The sequence below is a fragment of the Anopheles gambiae genome, chromosome 3 (assembly GCF_943734735.2).
Source record: "Anopheles gambiae chromosome 3, idAnoGambNW_F1_1, whole genome shotgun sequence".
NCBI classification, from domain to species: Eukaryota; Metazoa; Arthropoda; class Insecta; order Diptera; family Culicidae; genus Anopheles; species Anopheles gambiae.
The window spans coordinates 11,960,996-11,981,455 of NC_064602.1; the positions used below are offsets into that span (position 1 = coordinate 11,960,996).

General features: G+C 43.4%; 3 protein-coding genes across 9 annotated transcripts in view; 1 reads left to right on the top strand and 2 right to left on the bottom strand.

Moving 5' to 3' along the window:
* LOC4578347 (dedicator of cytokinesis protein 9) overlaps window positions 1–10,285 on the bottom strand; it is a 91,374-nt gene extending 81,089 nt beyond the window's left edge. For 2 of the 6 annotated variants that reach the window (XM_061662041.1, XM_061662038.1), the window contains exons 1-2: window positions 10,096–10,285; window positions 8,080–8,684 (exon numbers count right to left, since the gene is read on the bottom strand). In XM_061662041.1, the coding sequence (XP_061518025.1) occupies window positions 8,080–8,178 (99 nt within the window). In that variant the 5' untranslated portion in view covers window positions 8,179–8,684; window positions 10,096–10,285. Of the gene's footprint in view, window positions 1–8,079; window positions 8,685–9,738 lie in introns of all 6 variants that reach the window. The other 4 variants (XM_061662042.1, XM_061662037.1, XM_061662039.1 and 1 more) reach the window with 3 other exon arrangements.
* Window positions 10,286–10,989: 704 nt separating this feature from the next.
* LOC1277484 (protein phosphatase 1L) lies at window positions 10,990–18,486 on the top strand. Its single transcript, XM_316899.5, has 4 exons — window positions 10,990–13,424; window positions 14,200–14,857; window positions 15,962–16,278; window positions 16,341–18,486. Exons 1-4 carry the CDS (start codon window positions 13,036–13,038, stop codon window positions 16,552–16,554), a joined length of 1,578 nt encoding a protein of 525 aa, XP_316899.5. The 5' UTR covers window positions 10,990–13,035; the 3' UTR covers window positions 16,555–18,486.
* LOC133393997 (uncharacterized) lies at window positions 14,874–15,967 on the bottom strand. 2 transcript variants are annotated; one of them, XM_061662079.1, is made up of 4 exons: window positions 15,597–15,967; window positions 15,400–15,509; window positions 15,091–15,306; window positions 14,874–15,019 (listed from the first exon to the last, which is right to left on the bottom strand). In XM_061662079.1, exons 1-4 carry the CDS (start codon window positions 15,773–15,775, stop codon window positions 14,928–14,930), a joined length of 597 nt encoding a protein of 198 aa, XP_061518063.1. In that variant the 5' UTR covers window positions 15,776–15,967; the 3' UTR covers window positions 14,874–14,927. The 2 variants fall into 2 exon arrangements, with proteins under 2 accessions (XP_061518063.1, XP_061518062.1); XM_061662078.1 differs by having other exon boundaries at window positions 14,874–15,306.
* Window positions 18,487–20,460: the final 1,974 nt, after the last annotated feature.

Below are 20,460 nucleotides of genomic sequence, written 5' to 3' on the forward strand. Positions count from 1 at the left end.
ATTTGTTTTTCAAATATTCAATAGTATAATTAAAGAAAAGAAATTAACAATAAATCCTTAGAAATATTTTGTTTATTTGGAAACAAAAACGTGTAAAATATAATAAACATTTTTCTTTTAATATTATGATTGATTATATAATCAATTAAATTTGCTCAATCAATCTGGCTACAAAGCAATACATTAAGAAATCGCTAATTATTGAGATTGACTATGCTTTTGTCTCTACTTTTTCGTTATCATTTTTATTAGTGAGCAGGGAAGGTTGTTGTGGGCCATTTTGACTTTTCCTCACACAAACATATTTTAAAACATTGATTTTGACCTTAAATTTATTAAACTAAATAATTAAAAAAATATTATTTATTGGATTAAAAAATAAAAAATATAAACTATTATTATTTAAACCTTTACAAAGATTACATTGACCGTTGTTGAAAGTCCTTTCATTTAAATAGTTGTTTGCTTAATCTATGCTATATATTTGAGGGACGAAATGACTTCCTGCTTTTTAAATAACTTTATGGGCATAAGTACATTACTACGCCATAGGTCAAGTAATTCTAACATCATTTTTTGTATAATTTCTTATTGCAATAATAGAATGTTTGGATTTCCTCAAATTTCCCAGGAATACTTGTGTCCGTATTTATATTACAATTCAAATGTTGATGGTATTTGAGATCCTAAAAACGTACTTATTACTTTGCCTGTTCCCATCTGCCCTTTTTTGCTATTTAAATAATTTTGGATAGGAGAAATGCGAAGCTAAAACTAGCATAATCCTGAACAATTTGACGTTTCTATGCAACCACCTGTCTTTAATTATGTAAAATACACGAACGATACTCGCTATAGAAAGACGCAAAAACGCCTACCGTTGTGCGTATTGCCCCCTTCGCGGATGTACGCATTGCATTCTTCGAAGCTCTAAAATAATCATCACAAAATCTAAAACCGTCTACCGAACGTGCGCTACTTTTATGCCAATGTTTACACAATGCATCGACAGCCCCCTCCCACGAACCGCGCAATTATTAGCAAGGAAGCTAGCCGAGTTTTCGGTTTTAACGATCACGTTTTACATCCACCATGAGAACATTACGTTCTCATGGTTGTGTGCAGTAATACGCCACGCGAGTATCTATTTTTCTTCTCCGTGGTTTCAGGCAAACCCTTCCATAAATTTCCATCATTCAGCGTTCCGCACTTCCAGCTGATGGATACGCTATTTCTCGTGGAACAGCTCTGTGGATTCTGTTCTCGCTGAAACGCACGCCTTTTAACAACAGACGCACTTTAAACACAGGCGAATGCACTTGAATCGGTTTGGTGATAATTCACAGAATTGGAATATTTATGTAAACAAGCGCACCGACAAGCGGTGGTGGATTATTTAGCTGCACTTATTTACGGAATTCCGCTGCGTTCATCCACACTCAGCACAATGTCTATGTCGGTTGTGTTGGGACATTTAATTGCCAAAGTGGCAATGGTGAGAACGCGCTGGCCAGCGGAGACTGGAAGCTGTCTCATTGAAAGAACATTCTGAGTGTGGTTTTGTTTGTAATTAACGGGTACTCGGGTACTGTGGTGGGGGGTACGGGCATGACCTCGGTTCAGAACGCCGGTTGGTAAAATTACCACTTTTGACCTCGTGCACAAGGGAATGGACCTCACGATGAGCGCTACAGCGCTATGCTAATGGTGTTGATGAACCACTTCCTGGTGTTTTTACTTGGTGCCTGGTACAAGTGGTGCACTTTATGGATGGTACTCTCAGAAATTGGAGGTCTGTATAGAATTTTGATATCATATTGCAGTAAATCTTGAAGTGTTAATGGAATCTTGTTCATGTTATTTACTTATATTCAATTCGTTGAAGTACAAGATTTCCAAAAATCGGCAAATCGTCGTAATTCAAATATTCAGTATAACAATTTCTTATATTCTTCTATTTATTCATTAAATCTTTTCAAAAGGAATAAAACAACATTTATTATGAGTGTCAAGAATCATTCTCAGCAGAGATTTGTGGTTCTTAAACATTTTACAATGTAGATAAAACTTGAAATCTATATGTAAACAATGATTTGAATGCTCAATTTCAACCCTTTTCAAGCTTCACATCCTTAAATTGGATTAAAAGATAGATAATTTGTTGTTTAACTTTAAAAGTTCAGTCAAGAATGTAGATAAGATCCTCTCGCTTTTTATTAAGGGATCTTCAAACTTCTAACAGTGCATGCATTAGAGACCATAAGATTCCCAAGTTTGATCAAATAAGGTCAGCTTCCTCGTTGATAATATGACGTATAAAAATGTCTTAAACAGAAAATTGATTATCTGAATATTGATAAAAATATTCTTAAATACATGATGATTATACTGCCACACGTACCTTCAGTTATGAGAGAATAATATTTTATCCAGAAGAACACGTGGCCTGGTTCCAAATAGCTGATACGAATCAACGACCTGCATTTGGCGCCATGCATATTTCAACTATTCCCATTAGACATTTGCATCGAACCCAACTCCAACAAGAATATTGATTTTCTTATATATAAGACACTGTACCTGGACGTCACACGATGCCAGCGTCCCAGTTATCTTCAGCAAAACCCAATCGATATCGCTAATATTGATTGTATATTTATTCGCCACAAATTGGATGGAATAAATAATGCCCGCACCCAGCCGTTCGCTCATTTTTTTTTTAATCGAAAAGAACGTCAAAGGAAGTGAAACATGAAACCTCCACCATCGGGGGTGAGATGAAACACAAACTTATCGGTAATCAATCGCTCGGCACTCTCGCGTAAAGGTTCTCCATTTGCAGCAGAAAATCAATCCCGTGTGGCCAAGCACCGTTTGGCCCGGGTGTTGCAATAAATGGCGTTGCTCAATTGCACCGATTGCAAAACCTTTGCAGTGAGAGAGACAATGCAAACGAGAGAGAGAGAGGGAGAAAAAAGTGCAAAGTTCAATGGCCCAACTAACTCCAGGGGCCCACCCAACCGGGAGAGGACGAAACCGGATGCTACGGTGAGCGCATCGAGTTACATAAGCACAAAGAATGCTGGCGTTGCCACAGGAGACAGAACCCATCCTGGCCCGGTTCCGGAGGATCTACTTACCGGGGCAGCTCGGGCGACAGCTTCCGCTAGGGGCCGACACCGAGTGAATGCGCTCTTATGCTGACCTAATTCAGCAAACTCACACACTCTGAGAAATGGTCGAATGTGCATAGTGAGCACCAACGAGAGGGCAGGGTTGAAATTCTTTCTGCACTGAATATCCCAGACAAGCGCCAGACGGAAATGGCTTGGCTGTATGGCTGTACGAGAGTGTGTGTGTGAGACGTTGTGAACATACTCTTTTTTGCACACGGTATTGGTTGGCGTGAAAAATATAATATGCTCCCAAAATGAGTGTCGAAATCAGCGAGAGGACAGCAAACCGCAAGTTGACACAACACGCAATGCCACTGCCACGTCTCTGCCATCTTCTTGCCACCCAACGAGGGCGAAAAGTTTCGCAAACGTCACACACACACACACTCAACAAAGGTAAACAAACCACCAACCAGTATAGAAAGTGCAACCAAAACAGAACACGCAGAAAGACGGGGCAAGAATGAACGGAAGGGAAAACGAATCATCCTCGATCATGCACGATCTCGCGCGCGCGCGCTTACTTGACGGCTTCTTTCCTCAAGTTAACGTATCCAACACAACGGCAAGTTTCTGTAAACAGAATCGGACACACTCTAAAGGGCAACCTTCGAGCGTGGAACGACGGCTAAGCGACGATGTAAACAACACCGGGACGTGAAATGATGTCTAATCCCCTGGCGTATCGATGTCACCTCGTTCTAGTGAGTACGGCCCCGGGCAGTGGGCGCGATGCGTTTTTTTCATCGCCACTCAGCTAGTGTTCACATGTCGCTGTTATTTACGCACGATTGCTTTTGCGCGTGAACTTGGACCAAAGGTAACTACTACTACGCTGCCAAGGGCTTTTTTGTGAGCGTGTTTAGACCCCTTTGCAAACGGTGTGATAAATTAACAATATAAAAAAAAATGAAAAATCATTTTGTTAGACTAAATAAATAATAGCACGAATAACTTTCACTGTTATTAAAAGAACGGAAATTAAACAAAAATAACCAAAAACATACATTACATCATCAACCCACGGCCAGATCTCCATAACAATAAAAACTGACAAAATATGAAGACTGCAAATTGGTTATACCAAACTAACTAACAGTCACACAATTTCAAAAGAACCTCAAGCATTGAAACTGAAAACTGAACATAAATATTGATGAAATCTAGTCTAAGAACCGCAAGGAATTAAAAAAGCTAATAATCTTAACTTCATAATCTAATTTAACAATATTAAGAAACAAAGCGTATAATATAATCATACTGTAGATTCGACTCTTGCAAATAGACTGACGCAACGTGATGAAAATGGCCGAATTATCGCACAACTCACCACAGGGTAGATTTGACAGAGAAGTTTAATCTGATGCACGTGGGGTTGGATGGTTTTAGTTACCTAAACAACTTATCAGAGACGAAAGAGACCCTAATAGGCCTAAAACCTCTTTAAACCTATAAACAACAACAGTACGTAGTGCCATGTAGTCGTCTCCGAGGTATACAAATATGATTTTTGAGGTTTTTATGTCCAAGAATTGTTTTGCAAAAGCAAGAGGCAAATTAAAACGATTAGAATTTTCGATTTTTTCCTCACGATTACGGTACATACAGATATTTCTTGATATACGCTATTAATGTGGATCAAATCGAATATTCGCGTGTATCAAATTTCGAGGTTTTCAGTGAGATTATAGCGAATTTTCGTGTAATTTTGATTGAAGCTGTAAGTTTTAGCCACTGAATTAATTATTTGATCTGATTCCTACAGTATTTTATAATTTTTTAAAATTGTTTTTCAAATGCAACCAAATGGGAGTTCTTTTGCATTTGGCAATTGATGGGTCAAACCAGTAAAATTAGCTCAAATAACTGTCAAACTTAGAATTCAACCACATCCTTATCCAACAATTCAGTTAAAATTTGCCGTCTCACAGAAACACTAAATATGATGATTCTCTTTACTGAGGCAAAATGCTGCTTTCTGATTTCATGTTTAATTGTATAATTGAAGTCACTGTAATATATTCCAAATCTGGCTGCATTCGTCAAGGCTAATGTATATTATATGACATTTATTTCGTGACATTTTTGCGTCAAGCTACTTACATCACACATCAGCCAACGAGACATTGCGGCAGAGGAAAAAAAAGTAAAAAAAAAAAACAAAAATATGGTTGATTTTTAGATTTGCACGCACCCGGCAAAGCTCTCTAACACGCGAGAGCAGATCCAGAGAAACCGCTTTTCGCTGGCGTCCGATTCGAAACCTACGCCTTAAACCCCATTTACTGTCTTTACCAGCTTTCGGTTGCGTATAATTCATTCAATTGGAATTAAAGTTATGTCATCTCTGCACGCCATGCAACACCTTATAGATCCATCTCACTCTCTACTACCAAATTCGAGGTAGGAAACGTTGCCAAACAAAAAAGTGATGTCATCGATTTACCAGCCAGAACAAACGGAGGGAATTAATTAAAATGAGAATTGTTCATAAAGTACGTCAACATTAAAATGAACCAGTCTACTACTGGCCAACGACACTCGGCTGAGAGTGATGTTAATTGATATCTAATAATTCCCTTGCCAGACGGATTACGACAAAGAAGTCGTACATTCATTGGTGACCATTTATGATTACGAGGCAAAATGAAAAAAAATCCTTCATCAACATCATTCCCTTTTGTTCCCCGACAGAAGAGCTGATTATTTGCAAACATCCCTTCCGTCTGCTACACCGAGACATACACTCACAAATACATAACTTACTGAATCAGCATTAAATTGCCAAAGCAGATGAGCTGTGTACACATTGGCGAAGAAGGAAATGAAAGGCCAACATACAGTAGGAAGACACCAGGGAAAAGATTATGCGCTACCCTGCAGCACAGCATCGACCGAGCCGACGAAGACGACAAGGGCTGCAAAACACGTGCTATGATGGTGTGGTAGAATAAAGTATTTGATTGTGTGCAAAAAAAACCGCACACGCACACGCACAGAAGCGCACAGCGATCAGCGACGTTGATGAGTCATCGGTCTGCCAGGTGGCGTGGTTCGTTGTGGGAAGTTTTCGCAAATATATTAACGCCACTCCAACCACTCCAACCCCGAAAATTTGATAACGGGCTGAACCACTGGGAAGCATGCGCCGGCGAGCTCTGGTGCTGCGTTGTGGCGGGAAATTTGACGCTCGCAGTTTTTTAAACCCATTCATTGGTATTGGTTTTGCAAATGCAATGGGTACGTTTGCGAATGCATTAGTTTTGATGTCGTCGGTGTTTTTGGGGCGCGAATTGGACAAATATTTGAACCTGTTTCATGTGATTGCAGTGACAATTGAAAAAGGGTTGGTGCTTTTTTTTAAAATAAGGTTCGGTAAATGAGCCTCAAATTTAAGGTATCACACACAGGGTATTCTAAAGATATTTAAACCATTTAACCAAGAGAACATCAATGGTGACAACAGCAAACATTTGGGTTTTGCTAAAAAAAATCGTTGTTGAGGTTTTTGTGTCGCTTTTGTTTGATTTATATTATGATAAACATTCTTATAAAACTCATAAAAAATCTTAAAAGTTTATTTCTGTTAAGTTTTCGTAGTATATGTTATTTATATATTTGGACGATTTTTTAATTTCATTTTTACTAAAAAAAAAACAAATTTTCGAGGTGTTTTTATAGTTATGGTACGACCCTAAATTCGTAATAAGTAATAAGTAATAATGATTTTAAAAAATGGAAAAAATACAAAGATGTGAAATAGTATTTTGCACAATTCGTACATGCACTGTTTTTATCTATCTCTTCCGGATTTTCCACAAATCACGAAAAACGATTATCCCTATAGTTATGGTGGGCACTGTATAAATAAACTAAATGATAAAAAGATTCTTATTCGATTTTTCACCCAAGAAATAAACATTGAAAAGTATATTAAAAGAAGAATCAAGCACAATGAAAACATTAACATTTAACTACACTTTTTTCAATTCAAAATCTTGAGTTACGCAAACAGTCATTATGCGATTACTCTTGCACGCATTGCATGACTTTTTCTTCTCGTTTTTTGCATAAATTTAATATGTATTTGCATCGCTCGGGAACAATGAAACGGTAAAACCCGACACAAGCGAGTATGATGATTTTATCTGCGCGTCTGTAACAAATTTTGTAACAAAACAAAAAAACATGCTCCATTTTCAATCGGTGCGATTCGGAAAAGCGGGGTGTGAAATTTGCCCAAAAACAACCCACCCACACCCACACCCCCAATGAGCACAGACAGATCTTGCGTATCATACGCACGTACCCCATCATGCAGGGTGTACTGACACTGGCAAACCTGTTAGAACGAATTGTGTTTCCCTCCTATTTTTTTTTAATTCACGATTTGGTCCAGAGCTGCCCCCCTCATACAAACACAAATGCACTCGATCGCCAAATCAAAGCAACCACCGCATCCAAACAAAAAAAGGGGGAGTTGCCGCCACATATACGCGAGGGAGCGTTTACATTGGAAATCATGCGAAGCGTAAAACTTTTAACGTTAAGTATCTCCGCATATGTGTTGCATGCCGACCACCCGGCATCATCATTGCTCATCATCTGCCTCTAAACCCCCACCCTTCTTTCACCGGTCCATCCCTTCCAACCTCCCTCCCCACAGCCAGGGGGAATTCATCAATGCTGCGCTCCCGTTTACTTACGCAAAAATATTTCCCTACACAGCACAACGTGTGTGCGTCTCTTTCAGACGCTCTCACAGATGGGTCGTATAAGGGCATTTCTTTTTCACTCTCATTTGGGAAAATTGGGGGGGAAAAGGGCAACCAGGAAGACAGGTTGGAACGGGAGGGGAGTTGGGATGGGGTTTAAATTAAAATAAACAAAATTAAATACATACAAGTGAGGTGGATTCACGTACAACTTGCGAGATGTTTTCCCTCAGCTGTGCCGCCATGCCGGGCTTGTTAAGCCCGCGGGTGAACTTCCGCTCGGTCATTGTTGTTGTTCAGCTTTTAGCACACACACACACACAGTACACACATACACGTACGAATAAAAAAACTGGGTTGGTACGGACTCTGTTTTGTGTTATGGTGTTATTCACAACCGGCACAAGAGATGGGACATTTAATCGATTCTGCGTGCTGCTGCGCTGCTTTCCGGGATAAAAGCGTGGAGGGTTTTACAAATAAAAAAACACACACACTTGCATACACAAACACACACACAAACACACACGAACGCACGCACTATCTCACAGGCCCGCGAAGGCACATGCCAACATGTGCCACCGCCGGGGGGGAACGTGTCACGAGATTTCAAACTCCACTTGCCCGCTCCAGCCGGGGGCACATTTTTGGCAGCTGCTGCTGCTGTTTTTACTATTTTGTTTTCACTTTTCAACGATTGAACGACCTAAAAATCGACACTTTATGGTTGGCAGTGTGCAAACAAATTTCACTTTCAGTGCACTTATGGGGCCAAAATTTCACTCGACTTGCACTAAAAAAGTGGGAAAAAGTGGAAAGAAACATATAAGAGCATAGCGGAATTAGGGAAACATACTTTTGCAAAGATAAGGCATTGAAATTAAAAAAAACGGCAGCACTTGTATTTCACTTTTGCTTTTATGCTTGCAAAACACAACCCGTTTAACCCACTCATACACACATACAGCTAAAGAACCGGGTTGCAGCATAGAACGCGGCGCCGCCTACTGTGGGATGCGCGTGTGTAGGCTCGGACGACGCGTGAGTGTAGCAAAGGAGCGAACGAACAACAAAAACAACACACTCAAAGCGTGTTGCTCTCACACACAAAGGCCAAAAACCGGATAACCGGGCCCGCACACCTGTCAAACGGGTTTTTTTTTTGGGGGGGAAGGGTTTTAAGGCCTTTTGTTTTATTCTATCCACACACACACACACAAGCACCTTCGCGTAGGGCCATCACGAAGAAAAGGCATACAAAACAATGAAAACTAGGAGAACACACAGAGGCACGCACAAACTAGCCGCAAAGAGGAATTCTTCTCATTTCCTGCTCGTTTGCTTTCGTTGCTTTGGTATGGGTGTGGGATGCTGTCACAGTGTTGAGAGATTGCTGCAAAGGCTACGTCGCGACAAACAATTGGCAGGACCGGAGGGGACCCCGGGCTATCATTCATCTCACTTTCGCTGGGCAAAAAGAATTACGCGTACACACACAGAGAAAGAGGGCAAACAAAAACGCATTCACGAGAACCTCTCGCTCGCGTTGCCTCTCGTCCGGGGCGGAGAAATTCCTTATCGCCTGGCTGCTGGGCCGAGATTGCATGTCAACACAGCAGCAGCAGCCACTGACACACACCCTTCGCGACCGCTGGACCCAACCGCTGTTCCGGCTGATTGAGCGGAATGAAATCCTGCTCCAACCCCGCCCGCAGTCGCTATTGATTACACAAACGCGCCCGCACACGCACACTCACTGTAGCGTCTGCTTTTGTTCGAAAACTACCACTTTATGCACACACAATCAACGCAGTCGTTGGACCACACAGCAGCGCATTCTTATTTACCTTCAGGAGAGGTACAACTGCAAAGGAAATCCCACCAAACCTGTCAGGACAACAGCGCATCCCTCACCAACACATCCTTGCTGGATGTCTCGCGCACACCAACACACACACAGCCCTAAACCCTACACAACAACCTTTGCGAGACAAGGTTCGATAATCCTTTGCCTCGCGTTTGCTCGCGTGATCACGGCGTGACCCTTTTCGCGACTAATCGATTTCGTCTGTCGTTGTGGCCGCAACAACAACAACAACAAAAACCCGGTCGCAGGTTAAACACTCCTGCACCAGACGGTCAATTTCCAAATTCACAGACACACCGACACAGAACTACTCCTCGTCACACACATTCGAACGTACGGTTGGCTTAGGAACGCGCGCCTACTACTGTGCTGCCCGCACGCTTTCCGTATTTTGTGATAAGAGAACTTGAAAAAAGGGCTGGGGGCTCCCGGGAGCGCTTCGACACTGAACAGTGTTTCGCAAAACACGCACGCACGAAAAACACGTCCAACGTTTGCTGGCTGCTGAGCGTAAATGAGTGAGTGAGAGGGGGCGGTTCCGATTGCCGAGCTGTTGCGCACGATGGGCTCCGGATGGACATACAATTAAATTCTAATTGTAATTGCAATGGAATTGAAAGAGTAAAAAAATATGTTTCATTAAAACAGTTTTGAAAAATTTTGTTTTCTTTAAGATAAACGGCTTGTTAGCTGGAATAGTGTTACTCTCACTGATTTTTTGTCATGGTTTATTTCATTGATTAAATTTATCTAATCCAGGACTGCTTGAAAACGCTTACGGCAGGAGTGGTTTTGCAGAAAGAAGAAAATTGAAAAATATTTTTATGTTAAACAAAAAGCTGTACCGTCTATAATTAAAGTACTTGCTCAATGCAATTGTACACTATTGGGCCCCTTTTGCCCGGAAAACAGATATTGTTTTTAATGCTAGCTCTCCTAGCCTTGATGGATTTTTCAGTTTTTTTGTTTTTTTTTTTTTTTTTCAAGAAGTACCTCGTTGTAAGGTTTTAATATTATCATCTTTGATACAAAAATTAAAATTGGTTTATTATAACATGTATGAAGTGAAAGTAAATCAAAATATATTTTATGACCGCTCACATTACTATGCTGTCCCAGCGTTCAGCCAGTTAACACGGCAACGGAGAGTGTGTGCGTGCAAAGCGTTTTCTCTCATGCGCGGTCGCTCTCTCGCTCCCATACACACGCTCTCTGAGTAAATTGCTTTTGTATTTGTTTTTGGTACTGTGTACTGTTTTTGTTTTTGTTTTTTTTCCTCAAGCGGACAACAATCGTTGCCGTGCACGTGGAGCGGAAGATGGAATGCAGCGGATTTTGGATCGTGGTGTTGTTGGAGCTTCATTTAGCATCCTTGGCAAGGTGTTGGGAGAAATGTTAATCTGAACAATTGGAACGATCTTGTCGTATCGTTTGGAACATGGAATAGTACTTTAAAAGGTGCATTTGAGCAATGTTGAACAGATGTACTAGGAAGGTCAACGACGGTTGACCAACTCTATGGAGATGATTTAGATTTTGGTATTGGGCAGGTGGTTTATTAAATAATTCGTATTTTTGTTACGTTTTGCTACTGTTAATGATATTTGTTTGACGAAAACTAAAATTTTTGGTGCACTTATTCCTTGAAATAAAGTTAAAAGATCACTATCATAAATTTTAATACGAGCGAGTGAAATATTAATCTTATTAACGAATTAGTTTTAAATCCTCATCAATTTGCATTTCACTGAATGTTGATCTTTTAGTAGGAAAATAATAAATATTGAAATAGCAGACAATAAATACAGAGCCTTTTTTGTTAGAAATACGCTCATTTTAATTCTTTAAATAACGATGATTTGGAGTCAAAAGCATTAATAAAAATTCAAATCATTAACTAACTATTCAGGAAGTAAAAAAATTGAAAATTAGTGTTGGCCCACACATTCAAGCTTCGTCCCATAGTGCAGCGAGCCCCCCGGATAATCGGAAGATCGCACACTGACGTCCGTACGTGCTGTCAATCCCGCCAGATCGTTGCACTGTGCAGAGTGACCAGAAATACCGATTTACCTGTATTCCTACCGATTTTTGATATGCCTACCGATTCACAGATGAGCCCCCTAAAACTACCGATTTTTCATTTATCCTACCGAAAATCACAGTTTTTTTCGTAATACTAACCAAAAAGTCATATAACCATTTCCCAAATCACTTAATGTATAAAACTCTATATGGAAATCACTAGCAACCTGAACCAGAAGATCAACAGAGACAACTAAGGCCATAAATTCATAAAGTGCTCCATCGCATGCGATTAAATCGCACGTGCTGTCAAACGCTTTTCGTATCATATTGCGATTATTTGAATGATTTCAATAATATAATGATTATGAAAAATTTAGTTGAGATTGTTCCTACAAAAAAACCACACATTGAGTTTGACAGATAAAATCGGATGCAGCGTCCGACAAAATCAATATTTTTGATTCCGCTTGATCCACAGATAAGCTTCCATCTCCAGCAACCCCCCCCCCCCCCCCCCTCTCAACACTTCAAAGCACACCGAAAACTAACGAAAAATCTTAAACTCCTACCGAAAACTACCGATAAAATTTTGATGCGCCTACCGAAAACCGCAAAAATAATCTGGCCACTCTGCCCGCCAGATCGTTGCACTGTGTTGGTGTACCGATTTGTTGTTTTGCAATACATTTTCACCCGTGGTTCGCAGCTGGCCGACGATTTTTGTGGCCAAAATTAGTTTCTTTGTAGCTTGCAGCTTGTCGGTGGCCGAGTGCAGATTAGGGTTGTTGGTGGGCGCGCCCGCACAAACACCCTCACACTAACAGGGCGGAGGGCCACTGTTCACCTTCCTTGGTGCCACACCACCGTCGCAGCAACCGAGCGACAAAGGGAGGCTCGAGAGGTTTTCCGCGGCCCCTCTCTACAGGCGTCATCGAACTAACGGGGGGCGGCCAGCACGAAAAAACGGCCGACATTTGCATTACGCAGTTTGGTAGAGTTAATAATCCATTGCCCGGCATCGTGCTCTCTCGTCCGGGTGTCGTTTCGGCAGAGGATGTGTGCTAGTCGCTGCTAGACCGCTAAGAGCTAAGTGACCCAGATCGATACGGTCGGTGCATCCAATCCCTCCGTTGCACTCGTCTACTATCTCGCTTCTTGCTATAGTGTTTGTGTGCGTGTGTGCGGGTGTTTGCGCGAAACACACCGACGCGGGGAGCTCGCTCGGATTCCCCTGGGTGGGCAGGAGGACATGGAGGACGAGTTAGAAGATAAGATACTGTACCAAACGCTGTCCAAGTCGCACATGAAGCTGCTCTCGAAGTTCGCCGTCGGCGTCACGCCGCTCAACAGCTCGCTCAGCTACGTCTGGAAAGTGATGCGGGTGTACCTGCTGAAGCCGGAGGTGCTGATCGCCGGCCTGCTAATCTGTCTGTTCGTCCTGTACCTGCAAGCAGCGGAGGTATGGAGCCGCGGGTTCATCGGGCGCATCAGCAACTCGCTCGGGCTCGGGAAGGCGGGCGGCCGGTCCGGCAAGCTGTCCATGCTGGCATCGGCCGCGGAGAAGCACAGCTGGGACGAGCGGACGACCGGCAGTGCGGTGTACGCGGTCCAAGGCCGCCGGGCCAAGATGGAGGACAGGTGAGCGTTTCGGGAGGGGGGTAGTATAGTTCAGCCGGAAGAAGCCCCACTTGAGCTGCCAGCGAGAGGCTTACTACTGGCGAAAAGGAAAAATAGTGTAACAGAGCGGGAGGGGGTTGTGCAGAAAAGTGTAGCAGTATTAGACCACCCTTGGCCGCACTTTGCCTCACTGTCGGCCACCGGTTATCGCTCCACTTAATGTCAAAGCTGTAACGGAGGTATTTTTAGAAAACCCCCGAAACCGCGCAACGTTGGTCTGTGTGTGCGTCTTCGGTGTGCGGCTACAAAGTGCAATCCGAAATCCAATCTGACCGCATATCGAACTACAGGCCTACAAATCGATGCATGCAGTTTAAATCTTTCAATTACGTTTCCATCACTTTGAACGATGCTACTCCTAACAGCTTTACATTTGCCTCACAATCGTAAATCATTGCGGAAATGGGAGTAAACGACCATCACCACCACCACCTTGCCAACTAGATGTGTGGAGGGTGTTTTTCCCTCCTCTGATAATAAAGTGCGCACTTGACGCTGCGTCATCGCGTAGTAGGCCCACCTTTCTTTTGCACGATCGCTGTTTGCGGTTCCTTTTCTTTGTTTACCGCCCCCGGGTGTGCCTCGAGTGTCCCGCGCGCACATGGCGTTGGTGACACACTCGTGTCGGGAAGCCGCCGCCGTAAAAGAGGGCCTCTCGTGATTTCACACTAATGGGAATTAACGCTTACACCTCTCTCTGTCTCTCTCGCTCTCCTATTCCGGCTGCTTCATACAGATTTGTGATAAGTGAAAACATCAACAGCAGCGGCATTTCCCTGTTTGCCATCTTCGACGGGCACGGCGGCGAGTACGCGGCCGAGTACGCGAAAACCGTGCTGATAAAGAACATCCACCAGAAGCTGATGCAATCGTCGGCCATTGCGGACGGGAAGGAGCTGCCTGGCAGCCCGAACGCAGCCGTCTGTGCGGAGGACGACCGGAAGCAGAAGGAGGAGGAGAAGGAGGAGAAGGAGGACGAGCAGGAGCAGGAAGTAAACGAACGGTACAAGGTGAGCGCGCACAATGGAAATAATGACCCGTCGGGTGCGGTCCAGCGGCGACAGAGCTTTCGCAAATCCAAGACCGAGGACACGGTCGGAACGGGCAACAATGGTGCAGCGAACGGTGGTGGTGGAGGAGCAGCAGCCAACAACAATCAGATGCTGGAGAACGATTTGCTGAGCAAGTACATGGGCAATCAGTCGCCGGCCCGGCAGCAGGTGAAGAAGAACCTGCTGAACGGGACGTCGGGCGGTGGTGAGTCCGTGCCGGCCAAGCCGAAAACGTACGACGCCCGCTGCTACGTGCAGAATGGCAGCATCAACTTTGGCAAGATCATTACCGACGAGGTGCTGGCGGCCGATTACGATCTGGTGGAGGCGGCGAAGAAAATGGTAAGCCAACAAAGGATTATTTATTATTTCCCATTTTTTATTTGTAGAATGAATGGATTAAGGCCGACGTTTAGAACTTGATACAGTGTACGTTTGATATCTGCGTACCTTGTCGAATCTTCCACGTGCCCGAGGTCGGCACATCGTCACACGAGTCGTAAACTGCAAATGGAAACGTGCAAAATGAGTGCAACGCAGCAACGACCCTGCAGCAGAACTTGCCAGTGACTTACCGCGGTCGAACACGGACTGTTCCCTTTGTTGATGAGCCATCGCTCGAGCTCTGGCACGCGATCGCTGTTCTTCAAACATATCATCTGCCTCTGCTTTCATCCTGTCGATATCGATGGTACGGCCTCTTGACGGCCGTGCACTGTATGATGGAGTGAGCGGTGCTTGATCGAATATCGGACGTGCTGGCATGGAAATGGCTGGTGATTGAGGCATTGCTGTGCACATGAAGAAGAGAGAAAGAGAGAGAGAGAGATCAGAATGTTATAAACACTCTCACAGATTTTTGTTTTTCGTTTCCAATTCCTAACCGTTCAGTCCGTTTTCGATCGTTTCGAGCCGCCTCAGTATGGTGGCAATGTTGGCTTCCAGTCCGGCACACGCACTACGGCTCTCCGCCGTTTGCTGCAGCTGTGTGATGCTGCAAGACAAAGCCGGATTGGTGGTGGTGTAGTGAAACGATTGGTGCTTGTAAAGCAGGAGACACACACGCCGTTCCGTGTCTTACCTATCTTGCATTTCCTCGAGCTGATTGCGGATTAACTCGTACCCGAAGCCACTTGACCTTTGCGGCACCGTATCACTGTCGCCGTAAGTGCTCGACGATTGTGCGATACATGCCGGAAGGAGCAGTACGGCGGCTATTGACACTATGCACCGCCCTGACAATCGTCCTTTCGCTGCCATGATCGTACACTGATTGACTTAAGCAACTCCACTGGACCTGCGCTTTGCCGCTCGTTTGGTGGCGTGTTGCTTTCCGTGGGCTTATCAGTGCCCTGCGATTTGTTGAAGTTTCGTGCAAGATGTGTGCAAACGATACGGAAATTCCAGCGCAAAATACAATTGGATTTTTTTTCCGCTTCATTCCAGTCGGACTTTGCCGGTACGACCGCGCTGATTGCGGTCATACACCGCACCAAGCTGATAGTGGCCAATGTGGGCGATTCGCGCGGCGTCATGTGCGACTTCAAGGGTAACGCGATCCCGCTGTCGTTCGACCACAAGCCGCAACAGGTGCGGGAGCAGAAGCGCATCGCCGACGCCGGCGGCTTCATCGCGTTCAAGGGCGTGTGGCGGGTGGCGGGCATACTGGCGACGTCCCGCGCCCTCGGCGACTATCCGCTGAAGGAGAAAAACCTGGTCATTGCCAACCCGGACGTGCTTTCCTTCGATTTGGTTGATCACCGGTAAGTGTGTGTGTGAGAGAGACATATTTAGAGACATAAAACATATTTCCCTGTTTTTTTAGACCACAATTTCTCATTCTGGCCTCGGATGGGCTGTGGGATACGTTCACCAACGAGGAGGCGGTTGCGTACGTGCGCGAACGGTTGGACGAGCCGCACTTTGGCGCGAAAAGCATCGCGCTGCAATCGTACAGCCGTGGCTCGGTCGATAACATTACGGTGCTGGTGATTGTGCTGAAGAACGGCCGGTACGAGATCGGTTCCTCGAGCAACTGAACGGCCCGCTGGCTCGTTGGACATTTCGGGGGCAATCGTTTCTGTTGCGAAACAGCGATCACCGCAATGGTGATCGCTCATCAACTACCTAATTGGCTGCTTTTTCTTAATCTGTTAACCTTTCGTTTATTGATTACGCTTGTTTTTTTCGCTGACTTTTATTGTTAGATTTCCCACTGATCGCGAAAAGGAGGCAGCTACCTCCGTTTTATCGTTAACGTTCGTTTTATGTTTAAAGATCTCTATGTTATAACGCTTTGTTTTAAAACTGATCGCAGCTCTACACTTTTAATTCTCTTTTTCACAAAAGGCATGCTACCCCACTCGATGATCACTAGTGTAATGCAAGCTAGTAGCTCAATGCCAATTGCTTGATCAAACTACTACTACCACTTCACCTTATCTAGTGCTGCTCCGCCCAAAGAAAACGAATGGTACCAAACTGGGTTTTGCTGAATCACAGCGAACCGATTAGGGAAGGCGAGCGAGTGAAAAATACGTCGCGTGTAGGTTTATTTTGTTTGATTACGCTACGTATTTGCTGTAAGGTTTGCTTTCTACTTTAATAGATTAGACAGTGAGGGGGGCAGCAGAGAAGCTGAACGGAACGGAAAGGGAATTCGATCTAAACAAATCGAGCCGTAGTTAGTAGTACACAATTGCAATGGCAATCCTCAATTTACCAGCACCATGTTTGTGTGTGTGAGTGAGTGTGATTTGTTGTTTTCTTTGCCACTTTGTGCAGTTTATTGAGGGCATTTTTAAAAATATTTGTTCAACCAGATACGTAAAAGGGACGCTAGTAGAAGACTTAATTGGAAATGCACTTCTCGTACTGCAAAAAAAAAACAAAAAGATTTCGAGATGGAAGGTAGAAGTGGGAAGAGTGAGCACGAGCGAAAGATTTCGAAACCGATTTTACTTATTTTAATGGCGCTCGATTTTCGGTACAAATTTATATTACTGACCCACAGACACACATCACACGCAGGTGGAGGTGGACAAAATCGCTATACAAATTACACGTTTGCTCAACAAAAGGGTAGGAACAATTGGAACAAATTAATCTAATACCAGAGAGTAGTTTTAGCGGGCAGCGAACAAACAGAGAGAATGAGAGCGGAATCTTGCTGGATTTGTCCGAAGGGAAATGTTACTCGAGCTTATGCATTCGGATTTGGGAATCGATTCTTATGAGACTTTTGGAAGGGAAGCGTAGGTCACAAGCCGGTGCTGAAATAGCAGCAAAAAACCAGTTGGAACAGTATCCGTTTCCGCTAGTTGGTGCCAAACGACGAGGGCAACATGGACTAAACCAAGTATCCTAATTGAAGATATCTAACAACCGATTGGGCATCAATCGTAGGTGCTAAATTAATAATTTAAAGATAATTGTTAGGCAGCAAGTAAGCTTACGATGCTTAACAGCAATTGCACGGGAATGTCTGTGTCCCGGAGACCAACCTACGCAAAGGCGAACGCACGAACGAACGAACTCTCACAGTGATGGTGGAGGGTGTAAACCTCCATTGGCGTGAAGCATCTCCCGTGTTGGTGTCGTGCACAGTCCTGTGACTGTGCTGCACCCCTTTTTTCTCGACTCTACTCACAATCATTAAGTCTACTTTCCTAACTTGCCTTAACCGCTCCACTATTAGACGAAGGATAGACAACAACAAAAAAACAACAAAACTGTAGTAAAATAGAGTAGAGTATAAAGTTTTCGATAATATGGGGGGGAAACACTCACACTCCCTTCACAGAGCAGAGAACAAAACGCTCTACCGGAGCATTCTTTCGCTGGGTTTTGTAATTGTACATATCACGCGGAGAGGGTGAGCGCCGGAATGAATATTGAATCTTTTTTTTATTTCTGAATAAAACCGTCACAATATAAAATCCTTTCACAAAAAGGCTTACAAAAACTAAAAACCCCTTTGCCGGTTAGTAACTGTTGCTGCTCTACCGCTTTCCGAAACAAATTATTCAAAATAGTTACATTGTTGTACTGGGCGGCCCCGATTGTGTCTGCTGCCCCTGTGTTATTGCTGTAAGGACAGTTTTGCAGATAAGATTAAAGAAAAACAGCTGCCGTAAATTGACAGGTGAGATGATAAGATGTAGCAAGTGAGTTCCATTGCTCTGCTTTCGACTATCTGATTGAACGACGGACGCATCGCCATAAAAATTCGTTCGATTACATTTTGTTTTGCTCCAGCTGCTTGTACTAACTTTGTAACCATTTGCTTCTCGCTTTCTTTTTAGCCATTTGAAGTGGTCGTTTCGAAGACAGCCGACAATAAACCGGGGACGAGAGATGTTACAATGTGATTAGTAACATTATCACCGATTATGGTAAGCGTGTGGCACTTTAATCGGCTGTTTGCCGTGCGGGAGTTTGGTAAATATTTATGAAGTCGTCTGAATTTGGTGAATAAAACAGTAACGGATGTTATGCTTAAAGAAACTGTTATAAGTACAGTGAGGGAAAGTCCTCTAGGCGCATCGTTACTATTGAGCTATTTTTAAGGAGAGAGGAGCGGTCCAAAAAGGCCGTTTAAATTGAGCAAAATGTTATATTTACCATTTTGGTACTACATTTTCGATAATCAAGCAATTACGACAAAATCTCAAACTCTTATAAGAAACATTGACTGAGAGAAAGGTAAAACATGTTGATGGAGATACCAATTACATACGTTCCAAAAAGGATACCATTGAATCCACATACCGTCATATAAGATTACGAAAAGTAACAGCTCCCTTATATGTCTTTTTGTGCAAGAAAAAGTCCCGGGAATTTTGTCAACCTTCAGGGGACGTGTCTGAACCTCTCAAAAATGGGGCGCTTGAGAGGGGTATCCGGGACGCGAGGGTGGAGAATTCGGGAACCATTTGCTCCAAATCAACCTGGATCCTGACATACACTGAATATATAGCTATTTGTTTATTTGTTTATTTGTAAATGTTAAGCGATTGGCCATCATTGGCCTTATCACTGATCTTATAAACTAAACTTATAATAACATAAAGCATCACGGTACAATGTAACATCAGCACAAAATAAATAACACAGAGTATCACAGCAAGAAAAACAGGTTAACTTAGGGAATTCCAATCAAAAGAGTCATAATGTGCATTAAATCTAATAGCCATCGCAGTCAAAGGTTCATTATCGCTATATGCACGTCTAGTTTGGTCAACTCTTAGTAGCCTAAAGTTTCTTAAAATACGAGCAGGTACGTGTAAATTAACTCTAGCTTAAAGGTCCGGTGAATCTATCTCTCCTAGGATGATTTTTTTCATAAACAAGATTTGCGCCGTTTCGCGACGAGTAGCGAGAGACTCGAGTCCAAAAATTAAACACCGGGCATGATAACTAGGTCTCACTGCTACGTTACGCCAGAGTGTGAACCGTAAGACCAAACGGGTGAATTTTTTCTGCACTGACTCAATCTTATTCGACCATAACGACGACTATCATTGATCTATGACGCTATGTCCAATGTAGCTGAAGTCTACCAATAGCTCAAGTAGGTGATAAAGAACCTCGGATTGCAAATAAACGAGACAAATGCCAGACTGATCGTGGCAAAATAAGCGACCTTGCCAACAAAACCAAACTTACGCAGAGTTGACGTACAGATAGGTGAACGAACTGCGATGAAACCGTCCAAGATTTCTTGCTATCTCGGGTCAAAGGTCAGCAACGACAATAGCGTGGAAGCTGACTTCCACGCAAGAATATTGGGTGCCAGCTGGTCATTCTATAGCCTGGTAAATCAGTTCACGCGACGGACGAAGCTGAGACTATATAGCACTGATATGAGCCTCTGAAACATGGTCACTATCCAAATCTGACCAAACTCTCTTAGCCGCTTTTGACAGAGGAAGCTGCTTAGAAGA